The sequence below is a fragment of the Drosophila mauritiana genome, chromosome 3L, assembly GCF_004382145.1.
Source record: "Drosophila mauritiana strain mau12 chromosome 3L, ASM438214v1, whole genome shotgun sequence".
Lineage (NCBI taxonomy): Eukaryota > Metazoa > Arthropoda > Insecta > Diptera > Drosophilidae > Drosophila > Drosophila mauritiana.
In genome coordinates, this window is record NC_046669.1 from 11,822,935 (window position 1) to 11,842,491 (window position 19,557).

Consider the following 19,557-nt stretch of genomic DNA (forward strand, 5'->3'; position numbering starts at 1 on the left):
CCCTATGGATAGGCGATATTATTTTAATATGACCGAATAGCAGTATGATGATGATGCGGTGGAACAGGAGCAGGAATTTAGGCCTGGCCATGGTAACATAATGGGTAACAGTTAGGCGTACTATTCTTACAACTTGTAAGAATTTTGATTAAAAATTATTATTAGCTCTTTATTATTATTTATATTTATAATATATGAGTTGTCATAGGCTATGAAGTAATTTAAAGGTCAAGTTTATTCGAAGTGAAATACCAACTAATTTAACATTTTGCCAGTTCACTCTTAGTTTTGGATTACCTCTTAAATTAACATTAACTTCCTTTAGGAAATTATCAGATATGTTATTTTAATACAGAATAACAGATACCATTTTTTTACCTATTACCGTTTTCCCACACATAAATCACAAATAATAATTACACAGTATTAATAAACTCATAAACACCTTGGTCTATGGTTTTTCGAGGAATTTTTGCGCTTGACTGCGGTACAAAATTGTCGAGTTCGAGCGGCGATGACAAACTGGTGGCATTTTTCTGGTTTTCTGGCCTGGCATCGTCATGAACTATTTGAGAGCAAACCCTGTAAATTGAGCAAAGCCAGCCGCAGTCGGTCGGCAGTTGCACTTTAATTAAAAATAAATACGATTTCCCCCCACCCAACTCCGTTCCATTGGCAGCCCCCTTCCCCTCCAACCCATCACTTGGCAAATGCCAACGAGTCCAAGTCTAATGATTATTGATGTGGGGCTACTGATGGCTTGACTGCTGTTTGCAGCCAGCTTTTTGACCCGTCCAACAAAAAGGTTGTGTTTTTTGCGTAGATTGACCTACGACGGACATGGCCACAATTACGGATAATGCTCCGGGTTTAGCTTTATAATTCTACCGATTTGTTAATTTGTGTACCTGCACCTTTTACGTGCTTTTTTGTGGCCTTAACTTGGCCAAAATGGGGATCTAAGTTCTGTCAATCAGCTATTTCAATACTCTTGGAAGCTTAAAAGTATTTAGGAGTCTTTAGCCAAAAATTCCTCAAAATCTTGGCTTTTATGCACTAAAATATTTAAAGCAAAAACTGTTTAAATGGTTGCCTTAAAGTAAAAATACAAAATGAAAACAACATTATGATTCTTATGTTGAAATGTGAATAAGAGCGGCAAGGACAGCCACTTTTTAGCTGCACGAATCGAATCCCTTTTAAAAATTCATACATACAGGATATTCTTCTTTTACGACTATGACCCCTTAAAAAATAAGATACCATTTGTGACATTCGTCCAAAGGGAGTTAAACAAAAACGCCTTTTGTCGCAGACATTTCCTCATACATAGAGCATGTGCACACCACTGAACTTTTGCCGGCTGACTTTCCGGTTTAGATATTAAAAGTTTTGCTTTGTGGCACTAAATTATACGACATTTACGCATTCGCCGCCGGCTGTTAGTACTCACAAATAAAAAATATACGTACAAACATATATTTTTCATAGCCTGCATTTCAAAGCTAAAAAAAAAGCACTTACTCTTTCTCTTTAATAATAATAAAAAAAAATAACCGAGCAGAGTAAATAGTGACTTGTACAAAAAATGGGAATACAAAAGAGTCTATTATAAACATGGGACATGCATAAGTGTAAGTGTTCTATGCGCAAGTTTTTCCAGATTTTAGACTGATTTTAGCTGCTTGTGGAAACAGACATTTATGTACATACATACATTTATGCACATATAAATAAATCACGGAGGTCGTTTTAATACACGCCTTACCTGATTTTTTTAACCCTCGTTTTGCCCAGATGAACGACAATGCAAAGTGCTTAACAGCCCAAGTTCAGGTGAAAAATTTCCATTGCCAAAGCCGAACTTTGCGGGATGAGTCAGTTCATAACTGGCCTAAAAAAGTTACCCAAAAAAGTGTAGAAAATAAGCAGCAACCATACTCTGTGCGTATTAATATTCTGTTGGATTATCTGCTTGCTACTTGTTTAATTAATTGTTTTATTTTTTATTGATCTATTCGCTTGCAATGCATTAATTAACTTGCAATTCTTGATTGTATTACACTTTTTTGCCTGCAATTAAATCCCTACTATTTTGCCATAACACAACTAATTGTTTAAACAAAGTTCCCTTTGAAGTTTTCACTAGAGACAAGTTAAATGAAATGACGCAAATAATATATGAATATGGTTAACATCGAAGACATATAAAGCATTGCTTTGTTCAGATCAACTATGACTGTTAAATCTGATTGACTAGGCTGGTTAGCCCACTGAATTAGCCGAGATATGTGCGCGTTTAGACAACCTATCAACAGCTCGAAAACCGGAAATATCCCACTCCGTTTGTTTTCCGACCCCAAATTAATGTAATGGCGTTGCGTTAATCTGTTTGCCAGTTTTAAAGGCAGTGGTCACAACTATTGATTCGTTTGAGGGATTCGATGGAAAAGCCATGGCTATCGATGTCGGGGGAAATGGTTACATTGTGGCAAGTGGAAAACAAACAGGCTGCACAATGCGATTAGCATGCAATAGTAATGCCATTTAATGTGCACGGTGCATTTGCGACATGTGATGCAAAGATAAACAGCAAAGCAATCAGCCTGAGTATCGCACAGATATGGAGATAAGCCCCCACAATTTCACCGTACATTCGTACATAAATATGTATGTATGTATGTTTGAACAATACTCTGAACTGTCGATCAATTGGAGCCCGAGGTTTTCGGGTTTGGTAACCCCCTCAAGTCAAGACCTAACTCTCCTCTTTTCGAGTGTTTTCGACTCGACTCGAACAATCGAAAATTGACTTTCCAGTCGCGTCTTTCGGTCTTCCCCGCCATGGATTACCATCTTTATCGCAGTCATCTAATTCGGCGGTTACTCATCAACAGTTAAGTCCGGCACGCACACCATTAGTCATTCGGCTATAAATTAATCGCCGGTTTCTTTTTTGGCCCTCGAATCGGGCATACCCTGTGATACCTTAGATTGCCCGGCATATAGAAGCTATCAAAGAGACACTATGACATAAGGTTGAACTAAACTAACGGAAACTTCAAAAGCTTACGGCGATAGTGTAGAAGTACACCCAAGGGTGACTCGCTAGGAACAGAAACTTAAAAATCCCCATAAAATATGATTATACTTTACTCTAAGCTATACGAATAAATTATTTTATTAAACAGTTTAATAGTTTAGTACCCCATAATTTGTTTAATGCCAGTAATAGCGCTTCTATTATTTTATAGCGCTAAAAAAAAACTTTATAGTTAAAGTGAAGCACTTAAGGGGCACTATTAATTGCCGTACTGTTAATTAAACAGTGTAGCCCATAAACAGTTTGTTATTGTAAGACTTGGATAGTAAAAACTCATTACTGGGGGATTTCTCCATTGGGATTTCACTCAAAACAATACCACCCATCGAAGAATCCAGTTGAGTGGAATATTTTCACAAGTAAGTCAAAGTAACCCAAATGCCGCGATTCAATGGCAAGGTTAGGGCAACCTAAAGTCATCCGGATGGTTAACCTTTTAAATTCCCATCGACACCGGAATGTGGCTGGCGTTTTGGTGGCTTGGTTTCCCTCGGCTTGGCTTGGCGCCCAAATAGGTCGCTTCTCCAGCTCTCGAGTGGATAGGAAAGTTCCGCCAACCACTGGGCTCCAACTCGATTGGCAGCTACGAAAATATACATAAAAAAAAAAAAAAGTGAAAAAAAAACGGAAAATAACACAGAAGCACCACAAACCCTCGACGAGGCTATATAAGTTGCGGTGTCGCCGATTCCCTAACCGCAGTTGTGTGACCGCGTTCGGCGGGTGAGCACGGATAGTAAGACAGTGACTCCGCTGTCATTTGGCCGGAAAAGCTAAAAACCGTTCGAAAGCCACTAGATTTGTGTGCCCCAGTGCCGCAAATAGTTATACAGTTCGTAAATTAGTCGCGACTGGTGACAGTGCCCAGTAATTCCCGATAAGGGCAAGTGTGTTCCGCGTGAAAAGTGAGTCCGCGGCAAAGTGAAACCATGAGGAGGTGTCACAACACCCCGTTCGCAATTGTCATTGCTCCGATCTTGATTTGTGGTGAGCTAAACTATACGCTATATAGTTTTATTTACATACATACATACATTACATTACAAAGGTGTAACCCGATAATGTGTAACTGTTGACAAAAGTGCGTTAATCAAGATACGGGGATTGCAATTAGGCTCTTTGTGTGCTATCATCTCTTGCGGCAAAGTGTTTACTCAGCTAAGTGCAGCAAATATTTAAACAATTGTCCAGGACTTTGTTGCACTACAAGGAAATTAAAACGCTCTTATTTGCCGTTTTATCAAGCGCCGTTTTAAGTGGAGGGTTTTTGTTTTATTTCTTCAACTTAACCTCCAGAGAAAACCAGCTACATTTATGTTAAGATATGTATCATAGTAACATGTTGGTTTAAAATAAAAAAGAAAAAATATTAAGGATTAAGGATAAACATTTAATAGTACCTAAAGAAGTATAGTTTCGTTTTAAATAGTTACAAATATTTTGTTCAGATACATATAAATAAAAACCATCTACTTAGATGGATATACTAGTTATATTAGGTTATACTACTACCTACAAGTTATACTAGTGATCATCATCATCATTACAAAGCAACTCGATTATCTTGGTTATAAATCTGTACAAAAATTTTTATTAAATCACAGTATGAAGCTTTTATGATGGTACTATATAGATATAGATCAAGATCCAGAGTAGTTCTGCAATGGGGATTGTATAGTTATTTATAGCTTACTACGAGCTGATCACGTGATTGATCTTCAACCTTCCACCTGCCATTCGGGTGTCTTGACCATTCGTCACCATTGTGTCCACGATGATCAGACCAGAATGAGACATGAACAGACCACATGATACCCATGTCGTTAGGCAATCAGAATGTCTAATAAAAGGGAACTTTTTGTTTGTTTTTTTGTGTATTTTTTTTTTAATTATCCTATTAAGATTCACTTTGCCTAACAACGGTGTGAGCTTAGTTGGGAATACTATACTAAACGCGCTGCTAATAGAATTTGTATCGTATTTAACTTAAATTTGGCAAAAATTAGGCAACTTGTTAATGAGAGATAATTTGGGATAGGTGTTCGTTCTGCTAAATTTGCTATCATTTTCGGTGGCCCACAAATTGGCCAATAATCGTTGGGTTATTGTATGAAAAATGCAGCAAATTAAAGATTTTATTTACAATTGACTGCTGCGCCCTTCTCTAGGCAAACTGAAATAAACTTTACACGCTTAATTGTTAACCGATTAATGCTAATTGAATGGCCAATTAGGGCTGTCTAGATTTTAGAACTGTCTGAACTGCTTGTCAACGAATAAAAAGTGTGCAAAATGTATAGGACACACAAATCGCATATTTATAGCTTTCGCTGTGACCAAAAATAGCTGATAGATTGCTTAAACAGGTATCGCTGATTACACACCCACTCGATGTCACGAAATGTCACCGACATTATCATTTAATTAGCACCTGGCTGGCTCGATTAACTGTCTCTGTTTGTTTGTCCCCATTGAAGAACTTAACATCTATATTTTGACGCACTTGCGAGGAGATGAATTTGCCATTTAAATCAGTAAATTGTATAATTTTTCAGCTTCTTTGGTCTTGGCCCAAGATTTTGGCTACGAGGGCAGACATGGACCCGAGCACTGGAGCGAGGATTACGCACGCTGCAGTGGAAAGCACCAGAGTCCCATAAACATCGACCAGGTCAGCGCCGTGGAGAAGAAGTTTCCCAGGCTGGAGTTCTTCAATTTCAAAGTGGTGCCCGACAATCTTCAAATGACGAACAATGGCCATACGGTGCTGGTGAAGATGAGCTACAACGAGGACGAGATCCCAAGTGTGCGCGGTGGTCCTTTGGCGGAGAAAACTCCGCTGGGCTACCAGTTCGAGCAGTTCCACTTTCACTGGGGCGAGAACGATACGATTGGCAGTGAGGATTTGATCAACAATCGTGCCTATCCCGCCGAGTTGCACGTGGTATTGCGGAATCTAGAGTATCCGGACTTTGCCAGCGCCCTGGACAAGGATCATGGCATCGCCGTGATGGCCTTCTTCTTTGAGGTGAGTGCTGAGTTGGGAGCTTAAGAAACTAGATACTAATATAGGAATCTATTCCATTAGGTGGGCGACAAATCAACTGGTGGCTACGAGGGCTTCACCAACTTGCTCTCGCAGATTGACCGCAAAGGCAAGAGCGTTAACATGACCAATCCACTGCCACTGGGCGAGTACATCTCGAGGTCCGTGGAAAGCTACTTTAGCTACACTGGTTCTCTGACCACACCACCTTGCAGCGAGGAGGTCACCTGGATTGACTTCACAACGCCCATTGACATTACGGAGAAGCAGGTAAATAAATATTTTGATGAACCTTAATGCTATATACTATATACTCCTACCTCACAGTTGAATGCCTTCCGTCTGCTGACCGCCAATGATGATCATCTGAAGAACAATTTCCGACCCATCCAGCCGCTGAACGATCGCACCTTGTACAAGAACTACATAGAAATTCCGATTCACAACATGGGCTCGATTCCACTAGTCAATGCGGAAAATGCGGCTGGCAAGTGGAGGGCACAAGCCGCAGCAGTGCTGTTGTCCCTCGTTGTCCTCGCTGCATTGTCAAGGACCTTCATTTTCCGGGGTTTTTAATTAGAGTTGTGCGGTGGTAAATCGAAGGTTAAATCGTTAAATGCCTACCTGGCGCTTAGGCGCCCAATTAAGCGCTGTAATTTACATTTTCCGCTCTTGTTCGCCGTCGCTGTTTGTTGTTCAAACACGAGTCCCGGTAATTTCCTTCGGCAAGGACTCAAGTGCCGTCAGGACATCCATTCATACCCACACACACACATATATTTATATATATATGGTATATGGGCAAACAAACAGGCGGACGGTGGGCGAAATTATTAAACCCCAAGTGGGCGGAGCTTCGGCTGGCACGGAACCCTTACTCATCAATTATGCAGCACCTCGCACAGCGACTGTCAACCGAATCGTACCCCGTATCCGTATCCGTACCCGTTCCCGCTCCCGTACCAGTATCCGTATCCGTATCCCCGTATTCCCCCATCCGTCCAAAGAGGCCCGCCAGTGCGAGGGGAGGGAACCCCCTGGTCGTCCTCGCTATTGCACATTGTGATTTTAAATGCTTGGCACAAGCAGAGCTTTTTATTCGTGTACCTTAGATTTAAGTTTTGTAAACATAAAACCGTAATAAATTTTATTGTTTAAATCATTTCTGCTTGCCTTGTGGAATATTCAACATCTCATTAAAGCGTTGTTTTAAAATGAGTGAACTCTTTTGGCAATGGGCGATAAATACTTTGTATTTATACAAGCAAATACAATAATTATTTAATATGTTTAAGTCGGGAAATAATTGAAGTATACTTTTTGGCCAGGCTTAGGAATATATTTCACCCTTAAAAATTTACCAAATATTTTTAGACAAAGTCCTGCTTTCACGGACTTCTTTACAAAGCAAGTTTGGTTTGATTACTTGTGTATTTGATTTAATTGTCGCATTATTCATAATAATCATATCAGTCTGCGAGAGTCTTGTGCCGGCTGATGACCTATTGACCCCACCTGTCAGCCGAAGACTAATGAATTATTGCAAGCATGTGCAGAAATCTATCAGCGAAATATCAACTTTTGTATTCAAGTCGAAGAGTTCGTCTGGCGAAAGTAGAAATGATTTATTCAAAATTACTGGATTCCATAGTAATACTGTGGGGCCTTCCTAAAGTAAACTACATTATAAACCATTAGATAGTGGAAAAAAACGGAATCTTGTAGGCAGCGGGCTCTATACTCTTTAAAACGGATTGTTTGTCATTCGGGTCCATTTGATGCCAAATAGCCTTGTCCTTTTGAACCTGCGAACTTTACGTATGATCCCTGCCTAATTATAGAATTATTTGTGGGTTTTTAATGAGCTTATCATGGTTGTTATTGAATGTGATCGATCTGCCTGATATAAGTGAAATTAGGTTTCAATTAAAAACAAGAGAGAGTACAATAGCAGAGTTTCTCGACTATCAGATACCTAGTTAGTGGCATAACGATGGAAATTGGCATGAAAAATAATAGATGGATCCTGATCAAGAGAATATATTTACTTTATTATAGAGTCAGAAACGCTTTTATTAAATCGTTACAAACATGCCAACAAATCTAGCATACCCTTTCACTCTACGTGTAATGGGTATAAGAACTTGGCTACAATGCAGTTCTATCTAGATGCGATGCAAAAATAGCAATACAATAAATAATATTTATTGACTTTCAACTCTCTCCGCCCGTGACTGCATTCGCCGGCACGTTTTTACTCAATTGATGACACCAGCATTGGCGTAAAATAAAAATATTATGAAACTTTTCCATTGCCGCCCAGCTTCCCCGATGTACAACATACATATTTCTGGGCGAAATGAAACGCTCCCCTAATAGGTGATAAGGTTTATTGACAGCGATCGTTACAAACTGACCTTTGATGGTGACGAACGGCGATACTGCGCCTCGGGAAACTTGGAACAAGCCCCTCCGGCCCAGATCAATATGGAACACCATACCCATCCCCATCCCCATCCTCCATCCCCATCCCCATCCCCGTCTAAGTTTAGTCGTGATCAGTCCGCCCCTTCGTGGGCAGTGTGAAATCTCAGCTTGTAGTTCGCACTTGAGGCGTGTGTGAGCCCGGATCGGATCAGATCGGATGGGATCGCATCGACGTCATGTAGACGACTGATAACTTTTCTTTAGGCAATCCCCCCCTTGATGGCACATTAAGCTTCAGCTTGATGACTGTGTACCCAGATTGCGGGGACTTGTTGCTACTTTTAGACGTTCGAATGATCGCTGGATGTGGAGCGTTGGCTTTTGGCTATGGATTAGTCCGCCTTCCTGACGGTTGTTCAAGGTTAGAGACCACATTCTATGGTAGGAATTTTTTTGTGGGTCTTAAGCCCCGAGACTTTTGATCCAGGGTGGCAAGCGAGATTGCTTGAACTTCAAGCATCCTCAAAAGTCATATTCAAAACAGCTGTACCAAAAAGGGGCAAGGAAAACATTACGTATAGTTAATACGAATTCTATTCCCCTGACTACAAATTTTTCCTAGAACAACTTATCTAACTAATTAGTCTAATGGATCCCTTGAACCAAATTCTAGAGTCTCACTTTCATTTAAGTGGATGGAAACCTTATTTAATATTAATTATTATGATTTTTTATTTATTCCCCGCTAATATTCTTATCATTTCCCACACTGCATTTCATGGGTCCTCGTGCAACGACCTTTACAATCAGACTCGTAACTCAATGCCGTGGCCTTGCACTTGATCCAGATGTAGGATGTGGAGCAGATTCATTGTGGTACTTTTTCATAGCCACCCTTTCGATGTTATCAGTCAAGTGCAGCTTCCAGTTTCATGAATTGATGGAGAAAAAAAATGTAATGCAGCTCCAGATAAGTTGGTTCGCCGTCGTGTAGGCGTCCCAGGCTCCTGATAAGGGGCAATAAAATCCAAGTGTTATATGGTAGTTAGATCATTTGAGCCCGGTTTCCGACCTAAAATTGATAGTGATTGGGAGAGGAATCGCTTGCGCCGCTTCCCGTGTTTTGAAAAATATGAAACATACTATAAATCATTTTCGAGTACACTTAGAATAGAAGAGAGTGTACTATATGGAATGCGATTGTGAATTTCCGATGGTCGGCGGACTATAAAAGTCGGCGATCTCTGCGTCCAGCGATTCATAAGTGTTTGCTTCGCTCAAGTGCGCGGTTACTACCCGAAAATATTTTTCAATTTCCAAGTTCCAAGTAAATCTTCAAAATGAGAATCCTTGCGGAGGTAACGATATTCGGGATCGACAAGTGTTTTGCCGTGGCTTATACGTTTGTGAATTTAATCCATAGAACCATGTCCACCTCTTGGATCCTTCGGAGCTGATGCGCCCAGAGCCCACATTCGCGGACAAGAATCCCTCCAAATTCCGGGACTACAGTGTGGACACCACCGATCCTCTAAAGGAACGCGTACGCCAGACTTATCGTCAGATGCATCTGAACCAGACTGTGGATTTCGTCAAGGGTGAGTTAGAAACAGTGTAAATTATATAGTCTATTATAAAGATCGTTTCAAGAAGGATTGATCCTATAAAATTCGTTAAATGACTTTTTTTAATTAGTGAATAAGTGTGAAAATAGAAAAAAAAGTGATTAGATTAGTCAAGGCTCTAAATTTGTTGTGAACAATGAAATGTTATTTTTAATTGGAAATCCATTTTTGTAAAAACTCAATCTTATTAGGTCGTCGTGAGCACTGGCTGAAGTTCAACACGATTAAGATGACTGTGCGCGAAGCTTTGGAGAAGCTGAACGATCTGGTGGACGAATCGGATCCCGACCTGGATCTGCCCAACATCATCCACGCATTCCAGGCCGCTGAGCGGGCACGTGCCGAATTTCCGGAGCACGACTGGCTGCATCTCACGGCGCTCATCCACGATCTGGGCAAGATCATGGCCTTCTACGGCGAGCCTCAGTGGGCGGTGGTGGGCGACACCTTCGCCGTGGGCTGCCGTTGGGGCGATAGCATTGTGTACCGGGACGAGAGCTTTGAGGGAAATCCCGATGGGGATAATCCCGCCTACAACACCGAACTGGGCATCTATCAGCCCAACTGCGGAGTGGACAACCTGCTGATGTCCTGGGGCCACGATGAGTACATGTATTCCGTGCTGAAGCACAACAAGACCAAGCTCCCCCATGTGGCGTGCAACATCATTCGGTTCCATTCGTTTTATCCCTGGCACAATGGCGGCGACTACAAGCACCTTGAGGCTCCCCAGGATGCGGAGACCAAGAAGTGGGTGCTGATCTTCAAGTGAGTTTATTTTAAACACTCATACATATATACCCAGTTACATAACAAATCCTTCTTGCAGTCGCTATGATTTGTACACCAAGAGCGAGGTGGTTCCGGATATTGAAGCCTTGTGGCCATACTACCAGACCTTGATCGACAAATACTTACCCGGAGTCTTGGAATTCTAAGCGTACTTATGTTCAAGTCATTTTTAGCTTTCTGAATGATTTTACTTTATATATAAGACAACATTTATATCTGTAATATAATATAATGTATATGCGCCATATATGTATATCACCATAAATATCCCCAAATAACGTGAAAAACAAAACACTTCTCTTGCTTTTTTTAACGAATTCAAAAAAATGAGTTTTCGAAAAGGACTGCATACTTTTTGGCAGGGAACTTTTTGAAGTACTAAGAATTGGAGTTAGTACTGGTAGTAACAAAATCGAAAATTATTCTAATAGTGCTTCTGATTAAACCATACCTTCCTCGCGTGGAAAACTCAGGGGTGTTTCTTGATGAATTAGGAGTTCACTTCTACACCTCCAATGCTCCACCTAGCGGCAGTTCGGAGCACTTCGAAAATATGCCTTGAAAGCTTGTTTACAATGCAATAAATATATATCTACTTAGACCGAATTTTAATGATTTTCCCTTTCCTAAAACTTACACAAACATATAACTAATACCTTACACTGAAACAAATGTTCAATTCACTATGTACTTATTTGTAGTTCTTATAAACCTTGTTATTAATTATTACCTACGAAAACAGGAAAGAAAATAAATATCTAAAAATTGAAATAATGATGTTTATACGGTCATGCTCTAATGGAAAGTGATTATAGGTACAGTAGGGCATTTAGCGAACACAATTACACCAGTCTTTTACTAGCAATAAATTTTCACCCATACCCCCTTTTTCACTAGAACTATCCTTTCCTGAATTTATATATTTAATTCTATTTTGTCGCGAGCACGCTCAATTGATTGATCTTTTTTAATAATGTTTGTAGCGGAAACGGTGTAGCTGTACAGGCAAGACCACCGCCCCCCACCTCCGACGAACTACAGCCGGATTCAAAAGCGTGCACCCGCAAGTGCATACCTTCCACCATTTTATTTCGATACACGTTTTGGTAATTCGAATTAGAATTTTTTAAATGGGCTAATTGTTATTCAAAAAACATACATTTAAACTTAGGACACATGTTCTGAAAGCGGAATAAGTACATATTTATTGCGAACCTTAAATCTTACTAATTAACGTGTTTATCTATAATCAAAAAGCCTACTCAATTATTAAATGGTTTCGTTTTAAAGTGCAGTATCAAATTCATCTGTATAAACATTCAAACAAAATTGCATGCACATAAAGTAATTAATCAAGTTGACTCGTAGCGATTGTGCAATAAAAGTCTAACCTGAAGTGGGATTGGCAACTGCTTGGGATGCATGTCGAAAATCTATATTAAGCCCAGTCAAATATTTTAAGCGTAAAGTAACAAACCTAATTTGTATACGGCTATCGTTTTAATTCGTACACGCCTATCAACTGGATGTTCACACTAGAGTTACTCCCATTTCCAAGCCGGGCATTAGAAAACTAATCTCATGGCGTGCCCAGATCTCAATTGAGACTGGTTGACTGGTTGTTCAGGTGGCCGGGTGGCGATAAGCCGATCGATGGAATAAAAGGGGCCGCAATTGCCGCATCCCAAGATAGTTGCGGTCTGAATTCGCCGGAGTGAGGAGCAACATGAACTACGTGGGACTTATCATTGTGCTGAGCTGCCTTTGGCTCGGCTCGAACGCGAGTGATCCGGATGACCCTCTGTTGGTGCAGCTGCCCCAGGGCAAGCTACGTGGTCGCGATAATGGAAGCTACTACAGCTACGAATCGATTCCCTACGCCGAACCGCCCATTGGCGATCTACGATTCGAGGCTCCAGAGCCGTACAAACAAAAGTGGTCGGATATCTTCGAGGCCACCAAAACGCCGGTGGCGTGCCTTCAGTGGGATCAGTTCACGCCTGGGGCCAACAAATTGGTGGGAGAGGAGGATTGCCTGACCGTCAGCATCTACAAGCCGAAGAATAGCAAGAGGAGTAGCTTTCCGGTGGTGGCCCACATTCATGGAGGCGCCTTCATGTTCGGTGCAGCATGGCAAAATGGACACGAGAACGTGATGCGTGAGGGTAAATTCATACTGGTGAAGATAAGCTATCGCCTGGGGCCATTGGGTTTTGCGAGCACCGGCGATAGGGATCTGCCCGGAAACTATGGACTGAAAGACCAACGGCTGGCTCTCAAATGGATTAAGCAGAATATAGCCAGTTTTGGTGGAGAACCGGAGAACATACTGTTGATTGGTCACTCCGCTGGAGGAGCTTCGGTCCATCTGCAGATGCTTCGTGAGGATTTCGGCCAGCTGGCCAAGGCGGCATTCTCGTTTAGCGGAAATGCTCTGGATCCATGGGTTGTCCAGAAGGGCGCAAGAGGACGAGCCTTTGAACTGGGACGCAACGTGGGATGTGAATCGTCTGAAGACTCGGCCAGCCTGAAGAAATGCCTTAAGTCCAAGCCAGCCAGTGAATTAGTCACCGCCGTCCGTAAATTCCTCATATTTTCCTACGTGCCCTTTGCTCCATTTAGTCCTGTGCTGGAGCCATCGGATGCTCCAGACGCCTTTCTCACCCAGGATCCCAGGGAGGTCATTAAGAGCGGAAAGTTCGGACAGGTTCCCTGGGCTGTTTCCTACGTCACAGAGGATGGTGGCTACAATGCCGCCCTGCTTTTAAAGGAACGGAAATCTGGAATAGCTATCGATGATCTGAACGATCGTTGGCTTGAGTTGGCACCATATTTCCTATTCTACCGGGACACGAAGACCAAGAAGGATATGGACGACTACTCGCGGAAGATTAAGGAGGACTATTTAGGCAATCAGAAATTTGACATCGAAAGCTATTCAGAATTGCAGCGGCTGTTCACGGATATTCTCTTCAAAAATAGCACGCAGGAATCATTGGATCTTCATCGCAAATATGGAAAAAGTCCTGCCTACGCGTATGTCTATGACAATCCGGCCGAAAAAGGAATCGCACAGGTCCTGGCCAACCGAACCGATTATGATTTTGGTAAGGAAATCGTACTTATTAATGAACTTAATTAACCATTAATTTTATAGGAACTGTGCATGGTGACGACTACTTTTTGATATTCGAAAATTTCGTTAGAGAAGTGGAAATGCGTCCAGATGAGGAGATAATTTCGAGAAATTTTATCAATATGCTGGCAGATTTTGCTTCGAGTGATAATGGCGTTCTAAAATATGGTGAATGCGCTTTCAAAAATAACGTAGGTAGTGAGAAATTCCAATTATTAGCTATTTATATTGATGGATGCCAGAATAGGCAGCATGTGGAATTTCCATAAGTTACATGAATAAAATCAAATATTTTTCGTTCTGTGTAATTTTTAATTATTTGCTTATTCCCAACTGGCTTGAAATATCATATATACAAAACGCGTTTGTCGCATTTTATTTTTGTTTTTGTTGTTTCTTTATAAAGAACAATAAACGTTTGTTTATCCGCAGTTTGATTAGTACTTTGTGGAGTTCCAGATCATGTGTATACTCACAGGGCTGTTGTGCCTGACTTTGCTGTGGATAGCAGCCGCAGAATCTGAAGCAGATCCATTGATTGTTGAGATTACAAATGGAAAAATCCGTGGCAAAGATAATGGACTGTATTACAGCTACGAGTCGATTCCCTATGCCGAGCCTCCAACTGGTGCCCTCCGTTTTGAAGCACCTCAGCCGTATAGTCATCATTGGACTGACGTTTTCAATGCCACGCAGTCTCCAGTTGCGTGCTTGCAGTGGAATCAGTTTAGAAACGAAAACAATAAGCTGATGGGTGATGAGGATTGCTTAACGGTAAGCATCTATAAGCCAAAGAAACCCAGTCGGAGCAGCTATCCTGTCGTAGTCCTCCTGCATGGAGGTGCTTTCATGTTCGGTAGTGGATCCATATATGGACACGACTACATTATGCGTGAGGGAACATTGCTTGTGGTGAAAATAAGCTATCGTATTGGACCACTGGGTTTTGCAAGTGCCGGTGATAGGGACTTGCCTGGAAACTATGGTCTAAAGGATCAACGTCTGGCTCTACAATGGATCAAGAAGAACATTGCTCACTTTGGTGGAATGCCAGATAATATAGTGCTCATTGGTCACTCTGCTGGTGGTGCTTCGGCTCACTTACAGCTGTTGCATGAGGATTTCAGACAGCTGGCCAAAGGAGCGATTTCGGTGAGCGGCAATGCTCTGGATCCTTGGATCATACAGCAGGGTGGACGACGACGTGCATTTGAACTGGGTCGGCTAGTCGGTTGTGGACACACAAATATCTCCGCAGAACTCAAGGACTGCTTGAAGTCTAAGCCGGCTAGCGATATAGTCTCTGCTGTCCGAAGCTTCCTTGTGTTTTCCTACGTGCCCTTCAGTGCTTTTGGACCTGTTGTGGAGCCGTCAGATGCACCAGACGCCTTTCTTACCCAGGAACCAAGAGAGTTGATTAAGAGCGGAAAGTTTGCCCAAGTCCCTTGGGCTGTGACGTACACCACTGAGGATGGGGGATACAACGCTGCCCAGCTGTTGGAAAGAAACAAAATAACTGGCGAGAGTTGGATTGACCTACTCAATGATCGATGGTTTGAATGGGCTCCATACTTGCTTTTCTATCGCGACTCCAAGAAAACCATTAAGGATATGGATGATCATTCATTTGATCTCAGGCAGCAGTATCTAGCAGAACGGCGATTCAGTGTGGAAAGTTATTGGGACGTGCAGCGAATGTTCACTGATGTTCTTTTCAAGAATAGCGTGCCACGTGCAATAGATCTTCACCGAAAGTATGGCAAAAGTCCGGTTTATTCCTTTGTCTACGATAATCCTACCGATTCCGGAGTGGGTCAATTGCTATCCAATCGCACGGACGTAAATTTTGGTGGGTACACACTTGCGTTTCAAATACTTAACGCTCTAGCTTTCTTATTATTAAAGGTACTGTCCACGGAGATGACTTTTTCTTGATTTTCAATACAGCTGCATTCCGAACCGGCATTCGTCCGGATGAAGAAGTTATTTCAAAAAAGTTTATAAGGATGCTGGAGGATTTCGCACTCAACGACAAGGGAACATTGACATTTGGAGGGTGTAATTTCCGAAATAATGTGAACAGCAAAGAATATCAAGTGCTGCGTATTTCACGAAACGCTTGTAAGAACGAGGAATATGCTCGATTTCCCTAAGGAATAAATGCATATAAAGGATTTACAAAATGTAAACAGTATAATAATGTAATTAAAGAACAAATTTATTAAACCTTTATGCCGCCTCAACTGTCAGAGGTTTTTCAATAAGTTCGTCTTCCTCCTCCAGGTCGTTTTCCTCGCCCTCTACATTGCCATACATATCAATCTTGCTGTCCAGGAAGCGGAAATCCTTGAGGATGTGCAACTTGTTGCTGAAACCAGCAATGGAAATGAATTTAATGGGCGATGTTTGCCAAACAGCAGAGTAGCAGGCAGTGTGCTCCACGGGAATATTGGCTTGCAGTACTCCATTTAGGGTGTAGGACTGCACATGATTGTGCTCGCCACCGATTAACACACAGTCGTCCACAAAGTCACATAGATGCACGCGTCCGGGGAAGTTAAAGACACATGTGCTTTCCAGGGAACGCAGGTGGAAAATTGATGCTTTGGGTCCACCACCGCAAAGCAGCCAATCCTCGTTGACAGCCACAGCTCCTATCCATTTGCCCCAATCCGGACGCAACAGATTTGGGTTCTTGTAAGGCTCCAGCATTGAAGTGTGCTGCTGCTGCTTGGTGCTCCACACTCGCACAGTGCCATCCTCGGCGCCAGAGAAGATCTGTCCTTTGGCATTGCCCACCACACTGTGCACGTAGTCTGTGTGTCCGCGGTACTCGCGCTGAATGCGTCCGTCCTCCAAACTCACTTGGTAGATCACTCCGTCGCCACAGCCAGCGAACAGGATGCTGTTTTCCGAGTCCAGCCACATGGAGTTCACATCGGGCACCTCGACGGCATCCACTTGAATGGGTATCTTTACTTCCCAGGAGCGTTTGGTGGCCAGGGATTCCTCCTCCTCGTTCCATTTCAATCCGTAAATAAGACCCACTGCACCCACTATCAGGAAATCGCGATGGAAGGCCAGGTAATTGATGTCCACATCGCTGCCCTGCGGGAAGATCTTTAGTTTGCCAGGTGGCTCCTCGGAACCCTTGTCCAGTTCTTTTATTCTTTAAAATAGAAACACAATTATTTAGGAAATTGCGCCAAATTAAGGATTCTCACCTGAGTACGAAAATGTCGCCAAAGAGATTGCCCGCAAATAGGTACTGATTAGAGTCGGATATAGCCTGTGCCAGGACATTATTGTAAGCCCGTTTCAGATCCTTTTGTTTCATATTTTTAGCTAATTTAATTAATTTAACCAAATTTTATCGTTTTGTTTACGCCGGCTCTGTAGAGTGACCGTTCCTGAGCAATATACCAAAACTAATATATTCTTCTTGAAAAATATACTTAAAAGTGCGTAAGTATATAACGTAGCATTCGCTTTACGTTCAATTACGTTAAACCGTTAGCCAACGTAACGTGAATTTGGAATTTACGAAATAACCTGTTTTCAATCATTCGAAATTCGTTTGATTTCGAGGAAATACAATTGAATACCAATTGTAATTGCAATTACCTGAACAAAATCGTTCGCCGGTGATTGCAATTTGATTTCCTCATAAAAAATATCATTCTCCATGTGTCTGCCACAAATTATCGTGTGTGTCAGGAGTAAGAGTGCTTACCGTAAATGTTTATTTACGATTAATCTCATTAATTGTAAGCTGGACAGCCTTATGCGGCCTAAAATCGGAATTTCTGCTTTAATCAGACATAAAGTTCGATGGCATTCAGCTAATTAAATATTTTTTTTGCATTGTCACAGTGAGAGCCGATGTTTAAGAAAGTCTGAGACCTTTCAGACAGGCGAAATACTAGTTACGTTGACTAATCGCCTAAAAATATGAATTTGTAAACCCACCGTGACGTTTAGTATTGACTTAACAAATTGGATTGAAGTGAATCATCAGATGATGGAAAAGTCTTCAATATGACGTCAATTTTTGGGGAGATCTTCAAAGTTGAAGAGCGTGCTCGTACCCATGTTTGCCTATAAACAAATGCTGATTGCCCACTTATGATGGGAAAACAATAATGGGCAGCTTCAAATTAAATGGCTATCAACATCAGGTTTCCGTTGTTTACCAATCAAACATAACATAATTTACCTGAGCTTTTATTTACCTTATAAATTCTACGATTCTATGGCTTCATCAAAAATTCCATGTTGATGATTAAGAAATACAATACAATCTAGATTAAAATTGACCTAGTCGATGTTATTTTATTGAAATTAAATGTTCCCCATTTAATAAAATACTCTTCCCCTATTAAATATTAAGATTAATACAGAAGTCACGTATCATCGTAATACAAATTCTAATGTGTGTTGTTGATACACATTTTTCAGCCTGTTGTTCTCGGCCGTTCTAATCGTTCTAATTTATATGCAAATACCTATGGCTTATTAATGTCGAGACAGTCGATTTAAAATTAATTATTTTGGCGCCACAGAGCTGTTCGAACTGTCGCAGCATAATTCACATAGTCGAAAAAAAAAAAATCAAAAAAATAACATCGAAAATTCCCCAATTCCCATTAAGGCCCAGAACTTTTGTGGAACTTCTCGTTGGGCGTTTGAAATGCGGTTTTCCGGCTTAATCAATTCCTTATCTTTGGCCAAAACATATCGAGTTTTTTTTTTAAACGTCTGTAGCTGCGCTTCATTTGGCAGCATATTAATGGCATGTAAATTTAATTTGACAACTTGACGTATTATGCCAATTCGAAACGAGATTCCAAGACGATTTGTTTTTTGACGACTTTCTTAGGTTTTTATTGGACCATTTGGATTGGCATTTCGCACGTGTTTTTTTTTTCTTTCTGGGAATTCCAGTGTGCTCGGAACCGCCAACAGATATATTTTCAAGTCTGGCTTACTGGCGCCAAAAAGTTTCTTTCAATTTGAGTAACGGCTGTCGAGCGATCAAGCGATCAAACGATCATCTTTCTTTCTTTTTTCACCCCGACTAATGATAAATGCCTTTGATGAATTTTAGCAAATTTTGTTTGCTACACAACAGCTTGTGATGTAGTCATGGGAGTTTGTTTTTGTGGCCCAGTATTTGGTTGTATTTTGGGAAATCCCCAAGAGCCATAAATTTCTTCTAAGCGGCTCTTTCTTCTTTCTATCTAGCTTATTTTTGTTTGCCATATCGCGGGGATTCTCTTGCCCCCTCTCCGCGAATTAAATTAGATCCAACCGGATCTAGTTTGTCCAAATCTCTCTGGGCCTCTGTTAGCTCGAGAAGATCGTTAGCCCTCGGGAGGAAATGGAATCGCGCCGGAGGGAGTGGAACTTTTACTGCCCGGCGAAAAGT

General features: G+C 41.4%; 5 protein-coding genes across 6 annotated transcripts; 4 read left to right on the forward strand and 1 right to left on the reverse strand.

Annotated features, from left to right (window-relative positions):
* The first annotated feature begins 3,787 nt into the window (after window positions 1-3,787).
* On the forward strand, window positions 3,788-7,311 carry LOC117141213 (carbonic anhydrase 2). Its single transcript, XM_033304571.1, has 4 exons — window positions 3,788-4,090; window positions 5,659-6,131; window positions 6,192-6,419; window positions 6,477-7,311. The coding sequence occupies exons 1-4, from the start codon at window positions 4,033-4,035 to the stop codon at window positions 6,723-6,725; spliced, it is 1,008 nt and encodes a 335-aa protein (XP_033160462.1). The 5' UTR covers window positions 3,788-4,032; the 3' UTR covers window positions 6,726-7,311.
* Window positions 7,312-9,825: 2,514 nt separating this feature from the next.
* LOC117141470 (inositol oxygenase) lies at window positions 9,826-11,276 on the forward strand. The gene is made up of 4 exons (XM_033304933.1): window positions 9,826-9,934; window positions 10,000-10,174; window positions 10,393-10,969; window positions 11,031-11,276. The coding sequence occupies exons 1-4, from the start codon at window positions 9,917-9,919 to the stop codon at window positions 11,137-11,139; spliced, it is 879 nt and encodes a 292-aa protein (XP_033160824.1). The 5' UTR covers window positions 9,826-9,916; the 3' UTR covers window positions 11,140-11,276.
* Window positions 11,277-12,671: 1,395 nt separating this feature from the next.
* LOC117140008 (esterase 6) lies at window positions 12,672-14,444 on the forward strand. The gene is made up of 2 exons (XM_033302723.1): window positions 12,672-14,100; window positions 14,151-14,444. Exons 1-2 carry the CDS (start codon window positions 12,720-12,722, stop codon window positions 14,396-14,398), a joined length of 1,629 nt encoding a protein of 542 aa, XP_033158614.1. The 5' UTR covers window positions 12,672-12,719; the 3' UTR covers window positions 14,399-14,444.
* Window positions 14,445-14,529: 85 nt separating this feature from the next.
* On the forward strand, window positions 14,530-16,318 carry LOC117140007 (esterase P). Of its 2 annotated transcripts, XM_033302722.1 has the most exons (3): window positions 14,530-15,123; window positions 15,244-15,978; window positions 16,035-16,318. In XM_033302722.1, the coding sequence occupies exons 1-3, from the start codon at window positions 14,592-14,594 to the stop codon at window positions 16,280-16,282; spliced, it is 1,515 nt and encodes a 504-aa protein (XP_033158613.1). In that variant the 5' UTR covers window positions 14,530-14,591; the 3' UTR covers window positions 16,283-16,318. The 2 variants fall into 2 exon arrangements, with proteins under 2 accessions (XP_033158613.1, XP_033158612.1); XM_033302721.1 differs by having other exon boundaries at window positions 14,530-15,978.
* Window positions 16,319-16,326: 8 nt separating this feature from the next.
* LOC117140010 (THO complex subunit 6) lies at window positions 16,327-17,543 on the reverse strand. Its single transcript, XM_033302724.1, has 2 exons — window positions 17,354-17,543; window positions 16,327-17,298 (listed from the first exon to the last, which is right to left on the reverse strand). Exons 1-2 carry the CDS (start codon window positions 17,464-17,466, stop codon window positions 16,359-16,361), a joined length of 1,053 nt encoding a protein of 350 aa, XP_033158615.1. The 5' UTR covers window positions 17,467-17,543; the 3' UTR covers window positions 16,327-16,358.
* Window positions 17,544-19,557: the final 2,014 nt, after the last annotated feature.